Source organism: Cucumis sativus, chromosome 5 (assembly GCF_000004075.3).
Source record: "Cucumis sativus cultivar 9930 chromosome 5, Cucumber_9930_V3, whole genome shotgun sequence".
NCBI lineage: Eukaryota > Viridiplantae > Streptophyta > Magnoliopsida > Cucurbitales > Cucurbitaceae > Cucumis > Cucumis sativus.
The window spans coordinates 16,591,902-16,613,740 of NC_026659.2; the positions used below are offsets into that span (position 1 = coordinate 16,591,902).

Consider the following 21,839-nt stretch of genomic DNA (forward strand, 5'->3'; position numbering starts at 1 on the left):
GTTGCTCATTCTATAGACACAATATTGGATGTGTCAATTGGTTCTTCTTCTTCCATAGTTGAGGCTGATTTAGGATGTGAATTAACAATTTTTAGAGATGTTGATATTACTAATACTAACGATGAGGTGGCTTTTAAGGAGAATGATTTGCTTTGTAGTAAAGAATTTTTTTAAAGGCATTCCGCTTTATAGCTGTCAAGACTAATTTTGAGTTTAAGACATTGAGATCTTATTCAAGATCTATTGAGTTGGGATGTAATGAAGATGGTGGTCTTTGGTTTGTTAGAGCATCACGTTATAAAAGAAGTGAATTATGGATGATTCGAAAATATGTTAGTGATCATAGTTGCTCAATGATTGTTCATTCTTCTCATAAGCAAGCATCTTCAGAATTTGTTAGTCAATGTATGATTGATTATTTGAGGTATAGTTATTCTCATTCAACACCAAAAGATATCATTCACCATATGCGTATGAATTATGGAGTTTCTGTTAGTTATTATAAGGCTTGAAGAGCAAAAGAATATGTTATGAAGTTGTTGAAAGGAGATGCCGATAATTCTTATGCTTTGATTCCAAAGTTCTTTTCAAAACTAAAAGAAATAAATCCAGGTTTGTTTTCTACCACTTAATTTAGTATCTTGTTCAATTTATTTCGTTTTTTTATACTATTGCCAATTTTTGTATATCATTTATTGATGCACCTATTATGAAGTATACTTATTGTATGATGTACACAATACTATTTATATGTTTTCATTCACTATTTTACTTGTATAGTTGGTATACTAGCTAGTTGTTGTATATCATTTTACTGAAATACCTATGATGAAGTATACTTATTGTATGATGTATACTTAATTTGATTGTTCTATTTTGTTCCTTTTTTGTAGGTTCATTTCCTGCATATGAAATAGATGCAAATGGCCATTTCAAATATTGTTTCATGGCTATTGCATCATTAATTGAAGGTTGGAGATACTGTAGACCAAATATAGCAGTTGATGGGACATTTTTAAAGTGCAAGTATGGTGGAACATTGTTGACGACAACAACTATTGATAGTAATAGTAAAATTTTCCCTCTTGCATTTAGTATAGTAGATTCAGAGAATGATGCTTCTTGGAAATGGTTTTTTCAACAATTAAAACTTTCTTTTGGAGATCGAGAGGGATTGGTTATTATTTCTGATAGACATATAAGTATTCCGAAAGGTGTTTTAGATGTGTTTCCATTGGTACAATAGTGCGTTTGTGTAGAACATCTTTTGAAGAGTGTCAAGTTGTCATTTAAAGACTCTTTAATTGAAAAGCTTTTTTGTCAATGTGCGTACTCTTATACAGTAGATGATTTTGAGTTGTATATGAGATGAATGGAGTCGATATACCCATCTATTAAAAGATACCTTATGAAAGTTGGTTTTGAGAGATGGTCAAATAATGACATTGTAAGTATTTGTGAAAGCTTGAATTCTAAGTTGAAAATTGATAGAGACTTACTGGTTGCATCCTTGCTTGAGGCCATTAGAGAGTTTCTTCAACCGTGCTTTTATGAGAGAAGAAAAGCAGCCTCATGTTCAAAGAGTGTTTTGAGTTTTTGGGCTGAAGGACTAATAAGAAAGCTAGTTGATGAATCATGAAGCTTTGATATACTGTATTAAAGTGTAACGATTATTTAATACACTGATGATATACCATAATTTTTTTGTTCAGGTTAATCCTGTGAGTGAAGTTGAATTTCAAGTAGTTGATGGAGGCAAGAATTTTTTAGTAAAGTTGAATTGTAATAGCTGCAGTTGTCTTTTCTGGGATCTAGAAGAAATTCCATGTGTTCATGCTCTTATTGTGATTTGTAGCCTTAATTTGGATCCTTATGCATTTGTTTCACAGTATTATTATGCTAGTGTATTGTCTGCAACTTATTGTGGATTAGTTCGTCCGATTGGCAATCATACTAATTAGAGTGTTATGGAGGTGAATGACAATGTATTGCCTCCAGTATATAGATGTTCAGCAGGAAGACCTCGAAAAAGAAGGATTCCTTTTATTGGTGAAATTTCAAGAGCACAAAATGCAGTTGTTGTAAGAGAGCCGATCATAATATTAGGACTTGTACATTTGAACCCGTTTGAACAATTTAATTGTTTTGAAATTTAGTAATTATCAATGATGTAGTATTTGAACAATTTACTTGTTTTGAAATTTAGCAATTATAAATAATGTATTAGCAATTTTATTTTAGAATATTTTCTTCTCTACTTCATTTTTTTATTATTCTTTTTTGTTCTTAATTGAGATATTTATATGATTCAAGATAGGTATATCACATACGAAAGATACTTATATGATTCAAGATAAAGTATATCACATACAAAAGATATTTATATGATTCAAGATAAAGTATCTCACATACAGAAGATACCTATATGATTCAAGATAAGGTATATCACATATGAAAACAAATTTCAAAAGTGCAAACAGATTCCAAAAGAAGAGTAAAATAAAAGTTTATCAAGGTAGCCAATCAAAACTCGGTGGTTCAAATGCAACATGTGATTATTGTGCCTTCTTGGGAGATTTATTCTTTTTGGCCAATTCCAAATCAATAGCTTTTGGTGTGAGTTTCAATTTCCTTTTTGGCCGCTCACATTGCACTTTGCACTTTTCATCATTGACACCAAGTTGTGAAGCTTTTCTTGTAAGTATTTTGTTTTCAATCACCTAAAAAATACAATTTTATTTATTAGTATTCTACAAAAGAAAATTAAAATTCTAAAATTATTATACTTAAAAAATGATTTTACCACTTGTTGGCCTTTATCATTATTTTTCTTTGTCCTCCTTTCTTCATTTTGTTTGTGTTTTTTTGTGTGTTATCATCCAAAATTCAATATCATAACAATAAATCAATATGTATCAACAAGTTTATGTACATAGAACAATAAGGTGTATCAATCAGTAAACTTAAGCTTAGAAACATATTGTTTAGTTATAATCTCTCTAATTTTGAGGATTTTTTCAACTACTTTGAGGTTTGTTTCCAATAACTCCTTTCCATGTAACTCTCTTTCATTTGGCTGTTCTTCCGATTCTCCCATTTTTAAATAAAAAAATGAATATAGATGAATAAGTCCAATGATATATCTAATATTATATTTTATCAAAGTGTAGATATACTAAATTACTTATAGTTGGGTCATCGACTTCTTTTGAAACTTTATTCATTTGTTTTTTTTTCATTGTCTTTTCCATTCTTTAAAGAATAATAAGTAGAAAATTTTATTAAAACAAGCATAACAATAAAATGATATACCTTAGTATTATATGAAAGTATATTACAAGTTACTTACATTTTTGTCTTCATTTTTTGCATTCATTGGTTGACCTTTTGCATTCACTTCTTTGAGTCTCTATTTCTTCCTCATTTTTTTTCAGCATCCTCTTGATTCTTTTATGATTTATGAAATTGTATTAGCATAAGTAAATTGAATAATTAATATCCATAAGAAAGATGGAATTATTGTAAGTAAACTAAATGTATATTACATTGTTGATGAACTTATCAATATTCTTGATTGTTTGTTCTAACTCTTCTGTATTCTCTTCTTGTTCAATTTCTTCTTCATTAATCTATAATATCAATAATCAGTATTACAAAATTTATTTCTTTATGATGTATATCAATATATCATTTATATAACTTTTATGTTATATCGGTGATGTTGATATACCTTAAACAACAATAAATTTAACTCAGTTCAAAAGAAAAACAATACATTTAGCTCTGTATCATCCAAGTTATGAATGTTCATTCTTTTCCCAAGACGTTGCAAACTTAAAGTTTGTAATGATTTTCATGGAATGATTCTTGTGATTGTTTTTCTGTTGACATTCTTTCATTGATTATGGTGATTATGTTATTTTAACAATTTCAATACCTCATTTTTTCCATTTTTCATGGTATTCTTCAAGCTTTCCAAGTTCTTCTTCACTTCTTGAATTTCTTGTCTCAATGATTTTTTTGTCTCATCATTTACAATTCCTTCTTCTTTATCACCTTCGTCACTCTAATCATATTCTGTATTTTCACTTCTTTCTTTCTCAACTTCATTTGGTGGGTCATTTAGGAAGAATTGAAAGTTTGGAGAGATTAGCTCATTGTTAGTTGGGGTGAAAGGGATAACTGTAAATTGCATTTTAAAAACAAAAGTTATATGAGTTGATACACTTCATATGAAGTTAACCAGGTACATAATCAAAGTGATATACCTGCAATGTAGTATATAACTAATTAGGACATAGAAGAAAAAGAACTTATATCACTTGACTTGAAGTAATTCGGTTGCAGATATGTCCAGACAGGTTGCTGTTCTAATTTCCAATTTATGATTCTTGGGCTTCGATGTCCAATTCTTGTGGCTATCCCATTTGGACTTTCAGAAAGCTTTGGGATGATTTCTAATGCCCAACAAACCAAAATGTGTGGAAATCCTTGTAGTGAGAAATTGACTGTCAAGTTTTCTATAGCTTTTCTCATATACTCAACTGTTAAGTTAAATGGCAACCTACCCCATGGAAAATTTAGCAAAGTTTCCTCTTCATCTACCATTTTAAGATGTTTCCAATCTACTACATTATGGAGTTATTTACAATTGATGAAACATTCTAAAATAAGAAGCTTTGCTAGTTTAACCATGAGTTGGTCACTAAGTTGAGCTATACTAAATGCTGAAATGATTTTGTTTCTATCTAATGTATCAATAATACTGAAGCAGACAGTTCTTAATTCACTATTGAACTCCTCCTTGATATTTGAAGTTGTGGATTGTGGGAATGGTTGACAATTTAGTCTACTAATTAAATGGAATTCTCTCAATCCAAATTTTGCTATATTACCCTCTAGATTGAAAATCAAAGTGTCATCAGTTGATTGTTTAGACATTCTTTTAATCAAATGAACTAACAATTGTTCAGGACACTTTTTGATTTGAATATCAAGAAGGTGCCCAAATGGACCATTCCTAAACATTTTCATTTGCTTTTCAGGCAACTTTTTGACAATAGAATCTATTATTGTCAACTTTGAATAGTAATCAACTTTGTTTGCAAGGTTCTCTTCAACATTAACTTGATTAAGTAAATTGAAAATGAATCATTCAATCAAGTGTATCATCAAACCATAGCAAGTAGTGTGTCTAGAGCACATAAAGTGTATCATGCTTAGTGCATCAAGTGTATTTAACTAATTGAGTGTATCAACAGTTTAACAAGTGTATCAACATGATACCAAGTGTTTCAGTACATAAAGTGTATCATGCTCTTAGTGCATCAAGTGTATTTAACTGATTGAGTGTATCAACAAAATATCAAGTATATCAACAGTTTAACAAGTGTATCTACATCATATCAAGTGTTTCAATACATAAAGTGTATTTACATCATATCAAGTGTTTCAATACATAAAGTGTATCATGCTTAGTGCATCAAGTGTATCAACAGTTTAACAAGTGTATCAACATCATATCAAGTGTTTCAAACTAATAATATGTGTATGAGCAGTTTATCAATGAAACAAATAGAGTGTATCGATTGTATATAATGGTATATCAATAATTATACCTCTTTCTTGGACGATGACTTTATTCTTCTTTTTTTGTCTTTTTCTAATTTTTGAACTTTTACCCTTTTCAAACTTCATTTTTCTTTTCGTCATTTTATCTTTTTCAATATTTCCCCTTTTTTGTTTGTATTCAAAAATAAAAAAATATCAATTTCAAAAAGTTGTTTGTATTCAACAACAATATAAAATACTAGAAAAGTAAATTAAATAATGTTTTGAGTTAAGTGAATAAAAGTGTATAGAAATGTATAAACTGTAAAGAAGTGTATGAGTTAGAAAAAGAAATCAAATAATGGTTGTATAGAAGTGTATAGAAGTCTCTCTGAAATACCTTGCCATTTGGTGTATCAAGAAAATGATCTTTGTCAAGTTTTTCGTCCAAAATGGTTTTTGGTGTGCCCTAAATTTTGGGAAGATGAAACAATGCGAGAGATAAAAATGCGTGAGGGAAGAAAGGGTAGCTTTGTAATTTCATATATTTAAAATGGGGGATGAGCTTCCAATTTGCTATATTTGCAAATGTATAAATTATGTGCTACAAGTCTAATTTTTTATAATAAATTTGTCGTATCTGCAACTGTCCTTTTAAATTATTACATCTATAGGTACAAGGTGATACACTTATTAGATTAAGATTTAAATTTATAGAAATTTAGAAGATTGATTTTTATGAATATAACAAATTGGTAAAATATTTATAGTATGTAACAAAACGATTGAGCCCATGAAATTAGCCAATTTTTCTAAATATCACACGTTTGCCTCTTTTTTTCATTATCTTTTTTCTCTTTTTCTTATGTGATTTTTTTCTTCCTTCCATTACCTTTCTCTTCTTTTACAGTTGTTCTTTTAATTTTTTTAAATCTATTATTTGGTTTGGTATTGTGGACCGAAAATAAAAGATTGTGAAAAAAAATCGTTGGGATATAGAATAATAAAATCTAAATGATTGTGTACTAAAATAGTCAAATTTAAACCATCGTGTACTATAATAGTCAAATATTGTGTACAAAGAATATTTAAAAAAACCGTTTAACTTTTAAATGATTGTTTAAAAATAGAGGATCTCTCGACGTACAAAATATAGTGTCGGAAGATCCTTGACATCTTTCGACGACGTATATAAAGTGTCGAGAGATGTCAAGCATTTCTTGACGCTACATTTTGTACACGAGAGATCTTCTCTAGACTCATTTTTTCCTAGTCTGATCCCGACACAAATTTATGTGTCGAAAAATCTTTTTACGATGCCTTTTCATACATCTCCTCCTATGCTTTTGTGCGTCGAGAGATCTCCATTTTCTTGTAGTGAAATATTTTACTGGTTTGTTATATTTTCGAATATATATAAATTCTAAATGACAAGAATTAACAATGAAGTAAAACGAAGAGAAAAGTTGAGAAGAGAGAAAGTAAAGAATAACAATTAAACTCAATTTTGATATATCTTATAAAGGCACCACACACCTTTATTTGTAGAACATGCCATAGTATAAGTTACAATAGAACGAAAATATTTAAGATATTTAAGATTTAGCTCATATGGGTTAGATAAATAACGTTGCATCTACACAGTCAACTATGAGAAAACATACACTTAGTTATTGTTATACTGTTTGTTGTATCGTGAGTTAACAACAGAAAGAACAACTATGAAAGCACATAAATGTACAGAGAACACATCAAACTTTTATAACCCGGTTCAATGACATAACATCTACATATATGGGAGACCTTAGATCTATGATAAGAGATTATATTGCTCGTGTAGTAATTGACGAATTAAAATGTTATGAATTAAAGTACAATACTCTAAACATAGATCGACGCGTTGTCCATAAAATGACTAAACTATCAAAATCTCAATTGTACATAACATCAATAGGGACACTTCCTGAATCAAGAAATCATTTGCAATCTTCTCATAAAGTATTCTTGATTTTTCAATAATCCCTTGTCTTCGATGTACAGTATCATAACTCATAAGTCAAGATCGAAATATCTCAGCAATTTGAAACATCTCACCGTCCCTTAGGGCACTCATAAAAACACAGATTCCATTAGAAGAAGAGTAGAGTTATAGATTTAGTGTTATGAATATGCTAATTTGGGCTTCACTTTCCTTTCCTTTCTGTGTCTCTTATTTCTTCCTCTTTGGGAGTGTTTTGATGGGTGTAGCAACAATAATTAGTAGAAAAGATGGTAACAATATTGCTCATGAAGATGAACAATATGCATATCCATTATCCTCATATTCAACTAAACCACCATACAAAATTCCGAGAGTGATGAGTGTGTTGTTGCCATTCATTTTCTAATTGCCCAACAGGACAAAAGGTGTTCAATTTTAGAAAATAATTTCACTTCTTTTCATAATATATCACAAATCTAACTATCACATTATTTTAGAAAATAATTACAAACTCTTCCTCTCAATTTTGTGCCTTTCATTTTACTAATTCTAACTATAACACTAATGATAATTATGTGATTTTAAAATTTGTTAAATAAAAATTCAAAACAAAATTGCAACTCACCTAACTTGTTAAATTAATTAACCATTAATATCTAAATATTAATTGCATTTAATTACCATTACATACATTAATTCTAAAATCCTTTCTAGATATTAATTACATTTTATAATAACAGTTGTCTTTCCAAAAAAAAATAAATTAGCAATTCGTCAAAAAAAAAAAAAAAAAACACATACTTCCAAACAACTTTTTTTCATTTTAAAATTTATTGTTCTAATTAATGTATTTTATTTTGTATTTGTACTACGTAGCAAATGTCGTATTTGTACCCTGTAGAAAATAGTTTATGAAAAAATATACTTTAATAAGAACTTAATGAAAAATATAATTAAAAATATCATTAAAAACGTTTGATTTATTGTGTATATTAGAATACTTAATATGTCTATTAAACAAATAATTTATTAGGATAATTTGTATGATATTTATATATTCTCTCAAGTTTGTTAATATTTATTAATAAATACATGAAGTTGGCTTTCATCGTTTTTATTTAAAATAGAGATTGTGATAAGCTTTGTGAGTTGTAGTATTTATTTTCGTGGAAGATAGAATTGTGGGTGAGTGCGCAACGAATTATGTATTAAGAAAGCCTTTTGAGGTACTTGTTTGAGAAGTTTGAAGGTTATTTTGATGGAGTCTTTGCCGTGAAGCCTAGATTGAATTCCTTATTCACACATCAAGTGGTTCAGGAGGAGTCTAAACGTTTATCTTGTAAAAGTCATATAATTCAAGATAAGTTATGTGTACTTATGATCCTCTTCAATATTTATAATTGATCTTTTTCAATCGGGTTAAAGATTTTTTAAATTTAGGTAGGATTACACTTACTCTCGTATGTCTTTTCATACTATTATTCATTTGAACATTAAACTTAAGAGTGATTTCTTTTTTAAATCTTTTCTCAAAACTCAAATATTAGAATAAGGTTGGTTTTGTAACTTAAATTTAAATACAAGGGTTAAGAAATGTATTTTTCCATATTAATTATCATTTAAAATATAAATAATTTGTAATTTTTTTCTATTTATAAACACTAATTAATAAACTTAATAGAACTCCTTTTGTAATTAAACAAAATTAAAGTGCAGAGAAAAACATAGAGCAGAGTAGAATGGCAGTTTTTTCAACGCACTGTGTATTAGTTTTTTGAAGTTTAAAGCTTAATTAAGACTTTAACGGGCCTCCACATTTAATTCTCTTCAACGAAAAATCACCAAACTTAAGTGTCTTAAATGAAACTATAAAATTTTGAGTATAACCCCCTCAACCCCCCTCCCTTTAATACAAGTTTTCTTCATATTAATGAGCAAAAAGTTCATTAAGAGAAAGAAAAACTCAGTTTTAAATTTAATTTTGGACATATAAATTAGATCCCACACACCAAAACCAGAAAAGAAAATTTCAAAATGATTTCAAACCACATAGTTTGTAGATCTCAAACGTTTTCATTGAGCACCAACTTTCCTCTTCTCAACAACATCAACTCATCCTTTTCTTTTACAAATCTTCTCCTCAAGCCTTTCATTACTCGTGCGGTATTTATGATGAATCCACAATTATGATTTTTTTTTCTTTTAATTATGAAATTTATTAGTAAAACAAACCACAATTATGATTTTTTTTTTCTTCTTTTAATTATTTCTGGAACTAATTTATTTTTAAAATTAATACTTAGCAATTGAAAATTACATCATCTGAATTAAAATGGGAAAAGGAAGAGAAAGTTGATATAGAGAAAGACAGCATCAACCATAGCATAGAGGTAATTAACCTCTTGGATTATTATTTAAATTAATTTGTAGTGATAATTAGTTCAATTTTATTCTTAAATATCCTAAACGCCGTCGTTTCTGCAGGAGTTTCTTCTAGGCTCTGAAGAAGATGAAGCCATGGTTCCATCTCAAGAATTTTGTGACAAAGCCCATATTCCCAACACTCAAAAGGTTCCTCCTAATTACAAACAACTCACCATTTTTTTCACTTTAAAACCTATTTAATAACGTTCATTTTGTTTTGGGAATTATTAAGTACATGGATATGTACAAAAGATCCATAGAAGAACCTTCAAAATTTTGGTCTGAAATTGCATCATCTGAGTTCTATTGGAAAAAGGAGTGGAATCACCATCATGCCTTCAATGAAAATCTTGATATTACCAAAGGCAATATTAATATTGAGGTAATTATGATGTGTGTAATTATTCTCACATTATTATTATGATTTAATAACACTGGTTTGTTATTGATTATTGATTAAATTTGGACAGTGGTTCAAGGGTGGGATAACAAATATTTGCTACAATTGCATAGATAGAAACATTGAAGGTGGATTGGGAGACAAAATTGCAATGTATTGGGAAGGAAATGAACCTGGTTTTCATGCTTCTTTAACCTATACCAATCTCCTTCACCAAGTTTCCCAGGTATTTTTTTTTTCTTTTTCTTTTTGTTCATATCTAATGAAAATGATATATAAACATATATTCATTTAACTAATGTTGATTAGGTTGGTAATTATTTGAGAGACATTGGAGTTAAAAAAGGAGATACTGTTGTGATTTACTTGCCTATGATTATGGAACTTCCCATTGCAATGTTGGCTTGCGCTCGCATTGGTGCCATCCACTCTGTACGTATAATATATTTGCTGTATTTTACGTTCAAAAACTACTTCCTACGTACACTTTCAAAACTTTATAATTTAATCCTAGATACATCATCGATTTTACTTCATATTTTATATATATGTATAGCAAAATATGTAACTAGTGGCTTGATTAGCAATCGAGGTCATTCAATTTCTACCTTCTATTAATGTATATTATATAATAGTGTTGCCCTTGCTAATAAGACTAAGAATACATATGGTGTACGATATTATTATAAAGGTTGTATTTGCTGGATTTTCTTCTGAATCACTTGCACAAAGAATAATTGATTGCAAACCAAAAGTTTTGATGACTTGCAATGCTGCAAAGAGAGGTTCTAAAGCCATCTTTCTTAAAGACATTGTTGATGCTGCTCTCATTCAATCAGCCAATCATGGCCATTCTATTGGTATATGTTTATTTCAATTTGATCTACTTATACAAACAATTCTTTTCTTAATACATTAAATTAAAAAATAATCATAAGTTTTAAATTTGAAAATAGAGCACAAACAAATGACCCAATACATATAGGTTTAGAAAATCTAAAATAATATTTTGACATTTGCTGGGCAGATTCATGTTTGGTTTATGAAAATAAATCAACCTTGAAGAGAGAAAGCACTCCATGGAAAGAAGGAAGAGATATATGGTGGCAGGTTTGTGTAAATTTTGAAATTTATTTCAAATAATTAGACTTTGTTTCATACAGATTTTATTAATTGTTTTTAGGATGTTATTCCCAAATATTCAAAGAGTTGTAATGTGGAATGGGTTGATGCTGAGGATCCTCTTTTTTTGCTTTACACAAGTGGGAGTGCTGGAAAACCTAAGGTTTTCTATCTTTTTTACATATATTTACTATATAACACCAATTATTACTTTATAATTTAAAGTGAATTTGAAGTAATAAAATTAGGAAATATATATTTTGATGGGGTGTTAATTATTTAATTTTATATGTGAAAATAGGGTGTAGTTCATACTACAGGTGGATATATGGTGTATGTTGGAACCACTTTCAAATATGTCTTTGATTATAAACCTTCTGATATTTATTGGTGAGTAACCTTAATTTCTCTTATTTTACTTTATGTTTAAATTTTACTTTCTTCATTTAAATTTTATTTCATTTTCTCTTAGTTTATAGACTAAATTAAGTAATTTACAAGTTTAATAAATATGAAAAATTAATTATTATTTTTTTTTTTTGAAGGTCCACGGCTGATTGTGGTTGGGGTGCAGGACACGGCTACGTAACGTATGGTCCACTGCTTAATGCAGCCACGATTGTTATTCATGAAGGGGTATTTCTTTTACTTTTAGTTAATATAACAATAACCAAAATGATCATAGAAAAGTATACGAAGATAGTATACATACGTATGTTTGTATGTATAGAGTTAAGAAGTTGGGTGTAATAATGAAGGATGGAATGGGGGTGTAGGTTGCAAATTATCCAAACTCAGGGAGGTGTTGGGAAATAGTGGATAAATACAAAGTCTCCGTTTTCTTCACTGCTCCCACTTTGATCCGCTCTCTCATGCGTGATGGCGATCAGGTCATTTTTTCCCTTTTTTTCTTTTCATTCTAAAATAGTATTGCAAAAAGATGATGGTAGAATTTAAAGAGCTTAAATTTCTAATAATGTTAGATATATACAAGTGTTATTTTAAAGTAGTAAACAATTTGCATGGAATTAATAATTATGGATGACAGCAGCATGTTAGGCGTTACTCACGAGCATCTCTACGGGTGCTTGGAAGTGCCGGCGAGCCCATCAATCCCGCAGCTTGGAGGTTTTAAAACAGTTCAACCATTTCTTTTACTTTCTTTCTTTTTCCGGTTTAAATCACATTTTTCATAATTGATATGATATTTCGTACATCAATTCATCCACTCTCAATTTGTACTAAATGTGACATGTATATAACAGATGGTTTTACAAGGTGGTTGGTGACTCTCGATGTCCTATTTCAGATACGTGGTGGCAAACGGAGACCGGTGCTGCCATGGTAACTTGTTATGTTGTTGCTCTTGTAATTGGGTTCCTACTTTAGAAAAGATATATTGTTTGATTAATTGGAATATTATTTGGATTGTGAATGTAGATTACTCCAATTCCAGGGGCATGGCCACTCAAGCCTGGTTCTGCTACTTTCCCATTTTTTGGAGTCAAGGTTCTTTCTCCTTAAACCACACCCCTTTTATCATTTCTATTACTTTTGTAAGATTTTGAATATTTTAGAAGATATACTCTTATGAACTAAAACACAAAACATACCTAATTTGAAACTACAGCGATACGGTAGCACTGTATGTTTTTGGCACATTTACATCAAAGTTAAACATGGAACCAAACCAACTTACGTTACATGTGGATGCAGGCAGTAATAGTGGATGAAGAGGGAAAGGAAATAGAAGGAGAAGGCAATGGGTATTTATGTATAAAAGGGTCATGGCCAGGAGCATTGAGGACACTTTATGGAGATCGTGAAAGATATGAAACCACATATTTCAAGCCATTTCCAGGATATTATTTCACTGGCGATGGTTGTATCAGGTCACTTTTTAATTCCATGTTTTTCTTTTACCATTTGATTTCATTTAGATAGTAATTATGTATGTTAATCTTGGTGTTATGTTTGATGTTTAGGGATAAAGACGGATACTTCTGGATTACTGGACGAGTCGACGATGTTCTCAATGTTAGGTATATATATACACATTGATGTTGGTTTGACATTGAAATAAGTTAGATGGATACTTCGATTAATTAATTCCTTAAGTGTTAGAATTGACTTTACATGTGTTTTAAATATATTTACACACTTAAAATGTTATTCCAAACACACTCGTTCTAAAGTATTTAATTTTATGATATTTTGATTTTAGACAGAAATATAGGATACTTTGAATTCACAACTTTTGTCTGATTTTGCATTTTTTACCTCAACCAATGTGTTTAGTCCTGAATTTATCTTCGATATATATTCATATTTGTATATGGTAGAGTAGATTCAAGTGTTACATTTTGAAATGAATTCAAGCTTTCGTAAAAATACTTAGAAGTTTTAAAACACATAAAATATGGTCTAAAAACTTAATATTGTGCAGTGGACATCGAATTGGAACAGCAGAAGTGGAATCTGCGTTAGTTTCACACCCTCATTGTGCAGAAGCTGCAGTAATTGGCATTGATCATGAGGTCACAAAACCATTTCTATTTTGTTTCGAATGTTGACCTATGCCATTTTTTTTTATCTATTTACTTTGTTGTAACGAATTAACCAGCAATGGTTCACTAGACACTCTTAAAAACAGGAACCTTTCTCTTGTGTTCAGGTTAAAGGGCAGAGTATACGTGCATTTGTCACGTTAGTCGAGGGAGTTCCTCAAAGTGAAGAGCTCCGAGAAAGCCTAAAACAAACAATTCGAACACAGGTTAGAGATCAGTTTCAGGAATATGGACTTCAAGAGGATTGAAAAAGAGTAATTTAAGAGTGAAATATTTTGTTTTTGCATTTCCAGATTGGAGCATTTGCAGCACCTGATAAAATACATTGGGCAAATGAGTTGCCAAAAACAAGAAGTGGAAAGATATTGAGAAGAGTTTTGAGAAAAATTGCATCCAAACAGTTGGATGAGATTGGAGATACCTCAACACTTGCAGATCCTACAGTCCTAGATCAACTTATTGCACAAATTAATTCTTGAAACCTCAAAGAATTAAAAAAAAAACTAACAAAAAAGCAAAAACAAAAAGAATGAAGAAGTAACCTACAAATAAAAAGCCTTCAATGCAGTGGCCAACTCCGTTTATGAATCAACTTTTTGTTCTTTTGAAAATTAGTTTGATCTTGTACTTGGTCAAGGGCTTGCTTGGGAGGGAGAAAGATATATATCCAATTGTCACCTACATGTAAAATTTTTTTGGCAGAGAATTTTATTGGAATGGCAAGATGTTTCTACAGTACAGATCATTTTATCACATTTTCCCTCAACGAAACACCCACTTGAAGTTTTGACCCACAACAAAAATTATAGAATCACAAAAACAAAGATCAAGATAGACAATAGTATCCAATGCAGTCAAAATCTTTCTGAGATTCAAGAAAGAAATTTCTGGCTAAGATTAAAACGACATCCCTATGCCTTAGAGAAGTTCAGACATGTCTCATAATCCAAAAAAATTTACGTGCCTTCAATTTTTTTAACTATGAGTGTCTTTGTAATCCAATCATCTATCTATCCATCTATCTATATATTGTTCTTGAGTTACTCTCTCTCTCTCTCTCTATCTATCTATCTATATATGGTTCTCAAGTTACTTTTCCACAGCCATAGCATCTCAAAAAAGCATGTTTGATAAATTCATATTTAATTAATAGTTTAAACAAGACTTGATTTAAAAATGTTCTACTAAGTGAAGAAATTGAACAATCAGGATATTTGCTACAATTTAATTAATAGGTTCTCAAACTTATTCATTATAAGAATGTAAATAAAGATACATCCCTAATAAAATAATCATAACAATCATACCAGGATAGACAAAATGGAAGCTGATGGTTTGAGCTAAAGCTTGGACTTGGGAATTTGAGGTTCTCTAGACCATGAAGGAGGGACGACTCTGTAATCTTGAGTTGGCTCTTCAGTCTTTACTTTTTCCTTTTCCATTTCCTTTTCTTCTTCATCTTCGTCTAAGACATCTTTCGAGAATGCATTTGGGTTTGCTTTTATGCAGCTCTGCAAAGCCACAAAAGGATGCACACAGTCTGATCCCTTTGGAAAACATCACAATTCAACTGTTAGTATGTACCACAGGTTTTGCAAAGATTATTTTCTCAAAAAAAAAATAAAGAACCTCATAAGTCATAAATTAACAGTTGTTTCAAATTTACAAATTTTGCTTATTTTTTTTCTTTTGAGTTCACCACAACATGTAGAGATGTGAGGATTCAAACATTATCGAGGATCTGTGCTTTAAACCAATTGGGCTATACTCAAACTTCATTCTTCTAGTAAAAAACCAAAAAAATCAGATGCTATAAATGTTAGTAATTGAATTTTTCAGTAAAATATGTAATGGGAAATCTAACAGGTATAATTAGTTGCAGTGTTAAACAAGATTAGTTATAGCCCTTAATTATACTTTTCAACCAAAAAAGCCTAAATATGTTGCACTGTTTCATGTTTTCAACTGATGCATCTATTAAATTTCTATATTACAGAACTTATATACCATGCCACTCACAAATAATTAGCTATGTTGAGTTCCTGTTCTCTCACTGATGTCAAAGACATTTGGTAAGTTCCAACAAATCATAATGAAATTAATAACTATACAGAGACCAATTGACTACAATTACAGGGTAAGGATTGAAAAATATAATTTAACCAAAAAGCTTTCCCATAAATTCTTATTTTTCCTTCAAAAGCTACATAAAATGTGGTGGTTCCTTCTTTTTCCTTACCTTTTCCTCTGCAGTACTCTTGAAGAAGCAGAGAAAAGCATCAGAAAACTGGATCCCGCATGAACCTTTACGCAAGTCAGCTATGCAGGGGCACTCCAACGCTCTGTTAGCTTTGGCATCAAGAGACTGAAAGAAGCATGGGTCAACTTCTTTGTTTCTACCCAATTTCAAAAGGAAGCTTATATCTTTAAAGTGGACAAACCTCATTTGTTTCATTACCATAAGCTTCAGCTTCTGCAAGAATGAAAATATTGGTTATATTTATGTCCTCAAATCTAACACTAAAGAGAACTAGAACAACAAGTGCAAATAATATTTCAATTTATGTGTGCAAAGAATTGTTAAAGCACGCTAGAAAAATAATACCGTTCTGTTCTCTGATTAAATGGCTGCATTATTCAGTGTTTTCTATTATCTTTTGTGTTGCCATCTTAGTATTTCATACGTGTGGTAGTTTGTTGCTTTTCTGTTCAGAGGTATTTACAGTTTCACATCATATGTAATCTGTGATATACTCCTTAACTGAAGAAGATCTCAAGACCTCAATGGTTAGTCTGTAGAAAACCTCAGTTTTATGTTGGTATGCAGCCAACAATGGCTAGTGTTCGCTCAAATAAATTCCCTGTCCATGAAGAACTATAGAATAACTACAGTCAGAAGCATGGTGCAGCGTGAAACAAGTAATGTCTGGTGGTCTGGTGGTCTTCATAATAAAGTAATGTCTGGATGCCCTCCTATAAGTAGTCTGGTGGTCTTCATAATAAAGTAATGTCTCCAAAATCAGATCAATACATCCCATAATGGCAAAAGTTGCCTCCAATTCTAAGACACTACAGACTTGAAACCTGAAGGACACCTCTGAGGAGCAAGAAAATGACAGATGATCATTGTGTTTATCCCCCTCACACACTAATGGCAACCAACAGACAGACCCACAAAATTAACTAATTCAAAATATACAATACTGACTCCTAAAAAGAACAGCATCCAATTAACTTCTTCAGGGGGTGGTTTTACAATTAAGTGACAGCTGAAATTGTTTTCCAAGCCATAGGATATGAAACATAAGGCGCCAGATGCATAGAGTCCTCTTGGCATCCAATTAAATAACAGCTGATATTGTTTTTCAAGTCATAGGATGCAAAAATAAGGCGCCAGATGCATGAACTCCTTGCTTGGCATCCTATCTCAAGTGCTGAAGAAGACAAATGCTTCAATAAAGACCATGGAGTTTTCAAGTCAAGGCGACTAAAAGATGGTTGATTATCCTTACTCAGTTAAGACTAAATTAATGGAACCTGTCCGTGGCTAAAAATCTAGTTCCAATGAGGATTTTCTATTGCCAAGTCTGTGTTGGTCAGATGACAAATACACACTTGTAGCCATATTCAGAATAAGCTTGCAAAAACAGGCTAAAATTTCTCTTCTTGTACTCACAAACTTTTGGTAGCTTTATGTTTTGTATCATCTTTTGTAATTTGGACATTAGTCTCATTTCCTTATTTCAATGAAAAATCATGTTTTTGTTGGGCCTTTATCCTTTTTTTAGGTTCATTAGGGTTTTTATTGGTTGGAACTTCCAGTTATCTTGGTAGGGATTTGATATCTTTATTTCCGTCTCAGCAAATAATTTTTTTTCCACAGGGGATCGTAATGTCTTTCTATGGGATTGCCGGTCTTTTTTCCAAAAAACCCGAAGATTGACCAGCTGCACTTATTGGAGGTAGCATGATTATTGGTCATATTCATAACAATATTGCGGAAGGAGGATTACAAAATCAAACCTTCAAACCAAATACTCTTTTCTTTCTCATCTGGTCAGAATAGACATAACAAGCAAGGTTAACTTAGAGGAAACAAAAGCAAGAAGTATGGTTGAGAGGGAGGAAACCAAGATCAAGAAACCATGAGCGTACACTGCATGAGGCACACATTTGCTCGACGATAACAGCTCCTTTGCTCCAATTGCCCCATCTTACAGTGAAAGATCCAATATTGTATCATTTTGTAAAGCTTGCCAATTTGATATTTTCATCAATTTCTCTTCCCCAATTCAATTTCTAATCAGATAAACCATTTGGTATTTTACATTGAGATCTATTGAAGCTTTCACTTGTTCATTGTAACTGCAGCTCTTTTTATTTATTTATTTTCATTTGTCCTTGAAAGAGAACTAAGAGGCTACACTTCCCTACAAACAATTCAAACCTCTTACTGAAACCAAACTTGAAACAAGAATCCTAGCCCTTCAACTTGGTGGTAGACAAGAGTTGCCACTGCTTTAATTTGCTGAACAGTGGAAGAATAAGAAATCCAAAAAGTTTATCTCATCTCTTCTATCCCACTTTTAAAAGGAGAGCTGGGATAAAGCATCACCATCTTGTTGAAACTGGATCGATTCTCCTAGCTCAAGCCCATGTGCAACATTAATTGGCAGAGAATTTCACAATTTATTTGATAAATAGGCTCCTCACACCAGTTATTAAGGCCAAACTCCTTTTTAACTTTTGCACAACTCTCTTCCCAATTCTTATTTTCTGAAAACCTTTGCTAAAGTAACCTTTACCTCAAACACAATCAATCAACCAAGTTCCAATATCGAACTTCCGGGTATGTCTTTGTAGAAACTTACCAAAACCCGTTCTTCTAATTCTATCCTTTCGCTGCTCCCCTTTCCAATTCGAATGACAATAACTAACCCACTTCCAAGAACCCTTCTTCTTCTTCAGCAACGATCCTTACTCCATAGTCACCCATGCAGTCAATTGCTTATAACCTTGCAAAGTATCATAGGTCCTAGAACCTCAATAAACAATGCCGTAAATGATGAATATAATCCCTTCACCGAAGCAGGCCATACTGCAGACTAATTTCTATCGTTGCCCAAACATGTAATGAAGAATAAAAACAGATACTACAAACAGAAATTAAATTTAACAAAATTCACAATAGTCCTTTAACTCTCTTAGCACCCGAACTTTCATTTTCTTGAGCATGAATCATTCTTATATGAAGAGGAGCGCTTCATTCAGTATCAGAAACATTTTTAGAGACACGAAGAAATAAGACAGAATGCGACAAACCTGCAATTAGAGACTCCATGGATGGAGGACCGGAGACGGGACTTGCAGATTGATTCAGGCTTGGTGGTAGATCGTTCGGAGGCGAAACGGCGGCGACGCTTTCAGCTTGACCCATCCTTCAAAGAACTCAAATTGGAATCGGTATAAAAGTCGGCGGTTGTTGAGATTGAAGGTTTGAACTTTGCAGAGTGGACTCAACAAAAGGGATCTTTTTATCTCTTTTATTTTATTTTTATTGTGTTTAATTAGTAAATATTTACTATCAAATTTAGTAGTTAATAAATATGTACTAAAAATAAATTTATTACTTGATTTATATTGTAAATGAAATGTGATGAATATTCTGTATACAACAAAGTTTAAATACATAACTTTACTGCTATAACAATTGTGAATTCTAATTTTTTATTTAGTGCAAGAGAAGTGAGCTCTTTTCACATTTTGAAAATGAAATTTAGGCCAAAAAAGAATGAAATGGTTTGTATTTTACTTATCCAATGAAATGTTACGTATCATACGTATCATTTTGTAATTTTGTAATGGTGATGTTATGATATAGGTAAGAGGTAAGGAGTTTGCTTATGTTCTCATTTCGTGGATATTTCATTATGGCTCTAAGTGTATGACTCATTTTGGTGATGAACTATCTTATTACATGTTGAAAACTTGTTGTATTGATAGTTCACTTATGCGCTTTAAAACAATAACAATAATGATGTATAATGTGCATACACGTTTTTCTCTTTAACAACCAAGTGCAAGCTTTAAGAAATGTTTCATGGGTAAACTAGGCTCGAACGCAGAGACTTAGTGACTTATCAAATTGAATGTCTAGTTCTATCTACCATATTGTCAACTATTGACTATTATGTGTCATGTCACCAACAATTTAGTACCATTAATCACCATATCCGTTGTTAATGATATTCTATGATACATTCTTGGTAAAAACTTCAACGAGCACAACTGCAAAATTGGAGAAGGACGAGAAAGGTAAAAACATAGATATTAAAGTTTATAAAGGTATGGTTGAATCTTTGCTTTACTTAACTGCAAGTAGACCTGATATCATGTTTAGTGTGTGTGCATGTGTGCTCAATTTCAAGCACGTCATAAAGAATCACACTTACATGTGAAAAGAATTTTTAAATATTTGCTTGAGATTGCCAACTTAGGTTTACGGTATCCTAAGAATGCATCTCTAAAATCTTATTGCTTATTATGATACTGATTTTGCTGGTAGTTTAACTTATAGAAAGAGCACTAGTGGAACTTATCATTTCTCTAGGAAGCTCACTAGTATGATGGTATAATAAAAGAACAAAATTATGTTCCTTTATTTACTACTGGGATCAATTAATACATTGTTGCCGCAAGCTATTGTTCTCAAGTTTCATAGATACAACAAACACATAACGAGATTTTGGTTTAAATTTTGAACAAGTGTGCCTATCTTTTGTGATAACATCAGTTCAATAAATTTAACCAAAAATCCTATTCAACACTCTAAGACAAAAGTACATATATATATATTAGACAAATTTCTAATTAATTATATTCCTACAGAAAATCAAGTAGCAGGTATTCTCACCAGAAGCATTTTGTAAGAAGAGACTTGCACTTGGGATCATTTGCATTTGATTGCTTAACTGTGGTTGATAGGAGAAACATTTTTGCATTTTAAAGTATTATTCAATTAAGGGAGAGCATTGAAATTTATTTACTAAATTTTTGTGTGTGCATGCATGAGTTTAGAAATTAACGGGAGCTAAAACTTACTTATTACACGTTTTACATTATAACAAAAAGGGAAAAATATGTTTGAGGTTATAGATGTGAGATCTTGATCGCGTTCTGAACTACGTGATAAGATTGCACGACAAGAATTAGTTGTGTGATAAGACTGTGTGAGATGAAAACTTACAAAATTATCTGCAGAGTGAAGGGTTATTTTGAGGCTTGTATATTTTCAGTTTGAAGAAACTTTTTATACTTTTCTTAAATTTACTTTGTTATCAAATATCAATGAAGTATTGTTATTTCAAAATGAATTCTTTTTTTTTTTGCATTAAGTTTGATGTGTTTGTGTTTATTCTACTTACTAGGCGTTCTGCATGCTATTCCTCAGAGAGATTCGTGTTAAATGTCTAGGCAGTCATGCTTCCACATGGTCGGATGAAGAGATCTTGAGACGAGGTGTGACATAGGAGTTATTGAATAGTTTATCATCATAAAAAAGGGGGAGATTGTTAGCTTTAGAGCTTCAATCAAACAAAAGTATTTTGATGATAACAAACTCAAGTAGTGGCACTAATGATTTTTATTGTTTGCAAGTACTTATTTTGTAGAGTTCAAGAAAGCAATTTCAATGAGATTGAAAATTAATTTTGATGTGGTGGATGACATGACAATGACGTGGCAAACATGGATCACTCATAAGATGACATGTGGCAGACTTGGAAGAGAGATGATG

The 21,839-nt window shown here is 31.1% G+C and overlaps 2 protein-coding genes across 5 annotated transcripts; one reads left to right on the plus strand and one right to left on the minus strand.

Moving 5' to 3' along the window:
• The first annotated feature begins 9,291 nt into the window (after window positions 1–9,291).
• On the plus strand, window positions 9,292–14,784 carry LOC101222352 (acetyl-coenzyme A synthetase, chloroplastic/glyoxysomal-like). Of its 2 annotated transcripts, none has more exons than XM_031886251.1 (20): window positions 9,292–9,694; window positions 9,835–9,921; window positions 10,016–10,102; window positions 10,188–10,337; window positions 10,426–10,581; window positions 10,665–10,787; window positions 11,047–11,215; window positions 11,383–11,465; window positions 11,539–11,640; window positions 11,779–11,867; window positions 12,023–12,113; window positions 12,254–12,367; window positions 12,526–12,605; window positions 12,743–12,821; window positions 12,918–12,986; window positions 13,194–13,369; window positions 13,463–13,519; window positions 13,924–14,014; window positions 14,152–14,250; window positions 14,338–14,784. In XM_031886251.1, the coding sequence occupies exons 1-20, from the start codon at window positions 9,566–9,568 to the stop codon at window positions 14,521–14,523; spliced, it is 2,217 nt and encodes a 738-aa protein (XP_031742111.1). In that variant the 5' UTR covers window positions 9,292–9,565; the 3' UTR covers window positions 14,524–14,784. The 2 variants fall into 2 exon arrangements, with proteins under 2 accessions (XP_031742111.1, XP_004150200.2); XM_004150152.3 differs by having other exon boundaries at window positions 9,294–9,694; window positions 12,529–12,605.
• On the minus strand, window positions 13,858–19,573 carry LOC101221175 (mitochondrial intermembrane space import and assembly protein 40 homolog). 3 transcript variants are annotated; one of them, XM_004150148.3, is made up of 5 exons: window positions 19,367–19,573; window positions 16,486–16,517; window positions 16,284–16,409; window positions 15,352–15,591; window positions 13,858–14,226 (listed from the first exon to the last, which is right to left on the minus strand). In XM_004150148.3, exons 1-4 carry the CDS (start codon window positions 19,479–19,481, stop codon window positions 15,385–15,387), a joined length of 480 nt encoding a protein of 159 aa, XP_004150196.1. In that variant the 5' UTR covers window positions 19,482–19,573; the 3' UTR covers window positions 13,858–14,226; window positions 15,352–15,384. The 3 variants fall into 3 exon arrangements, with proteins under 3 accessions (XP_004150196.1, XP_031742114.1, XP_031742113.1); XM_031886254.1 differs by lacking the exon at window positions 13,858–14,226 and adding an exon at window positions 14,496–14,722; XM_031886253.1 differs by lacking the exon at window positions 13,858–14,226 and having other exon boundaries at window positions 15,156–15,591.
• Between the last annotated feature and the right edge of the window lie 2,266 nt (window positions 19,574–21,839).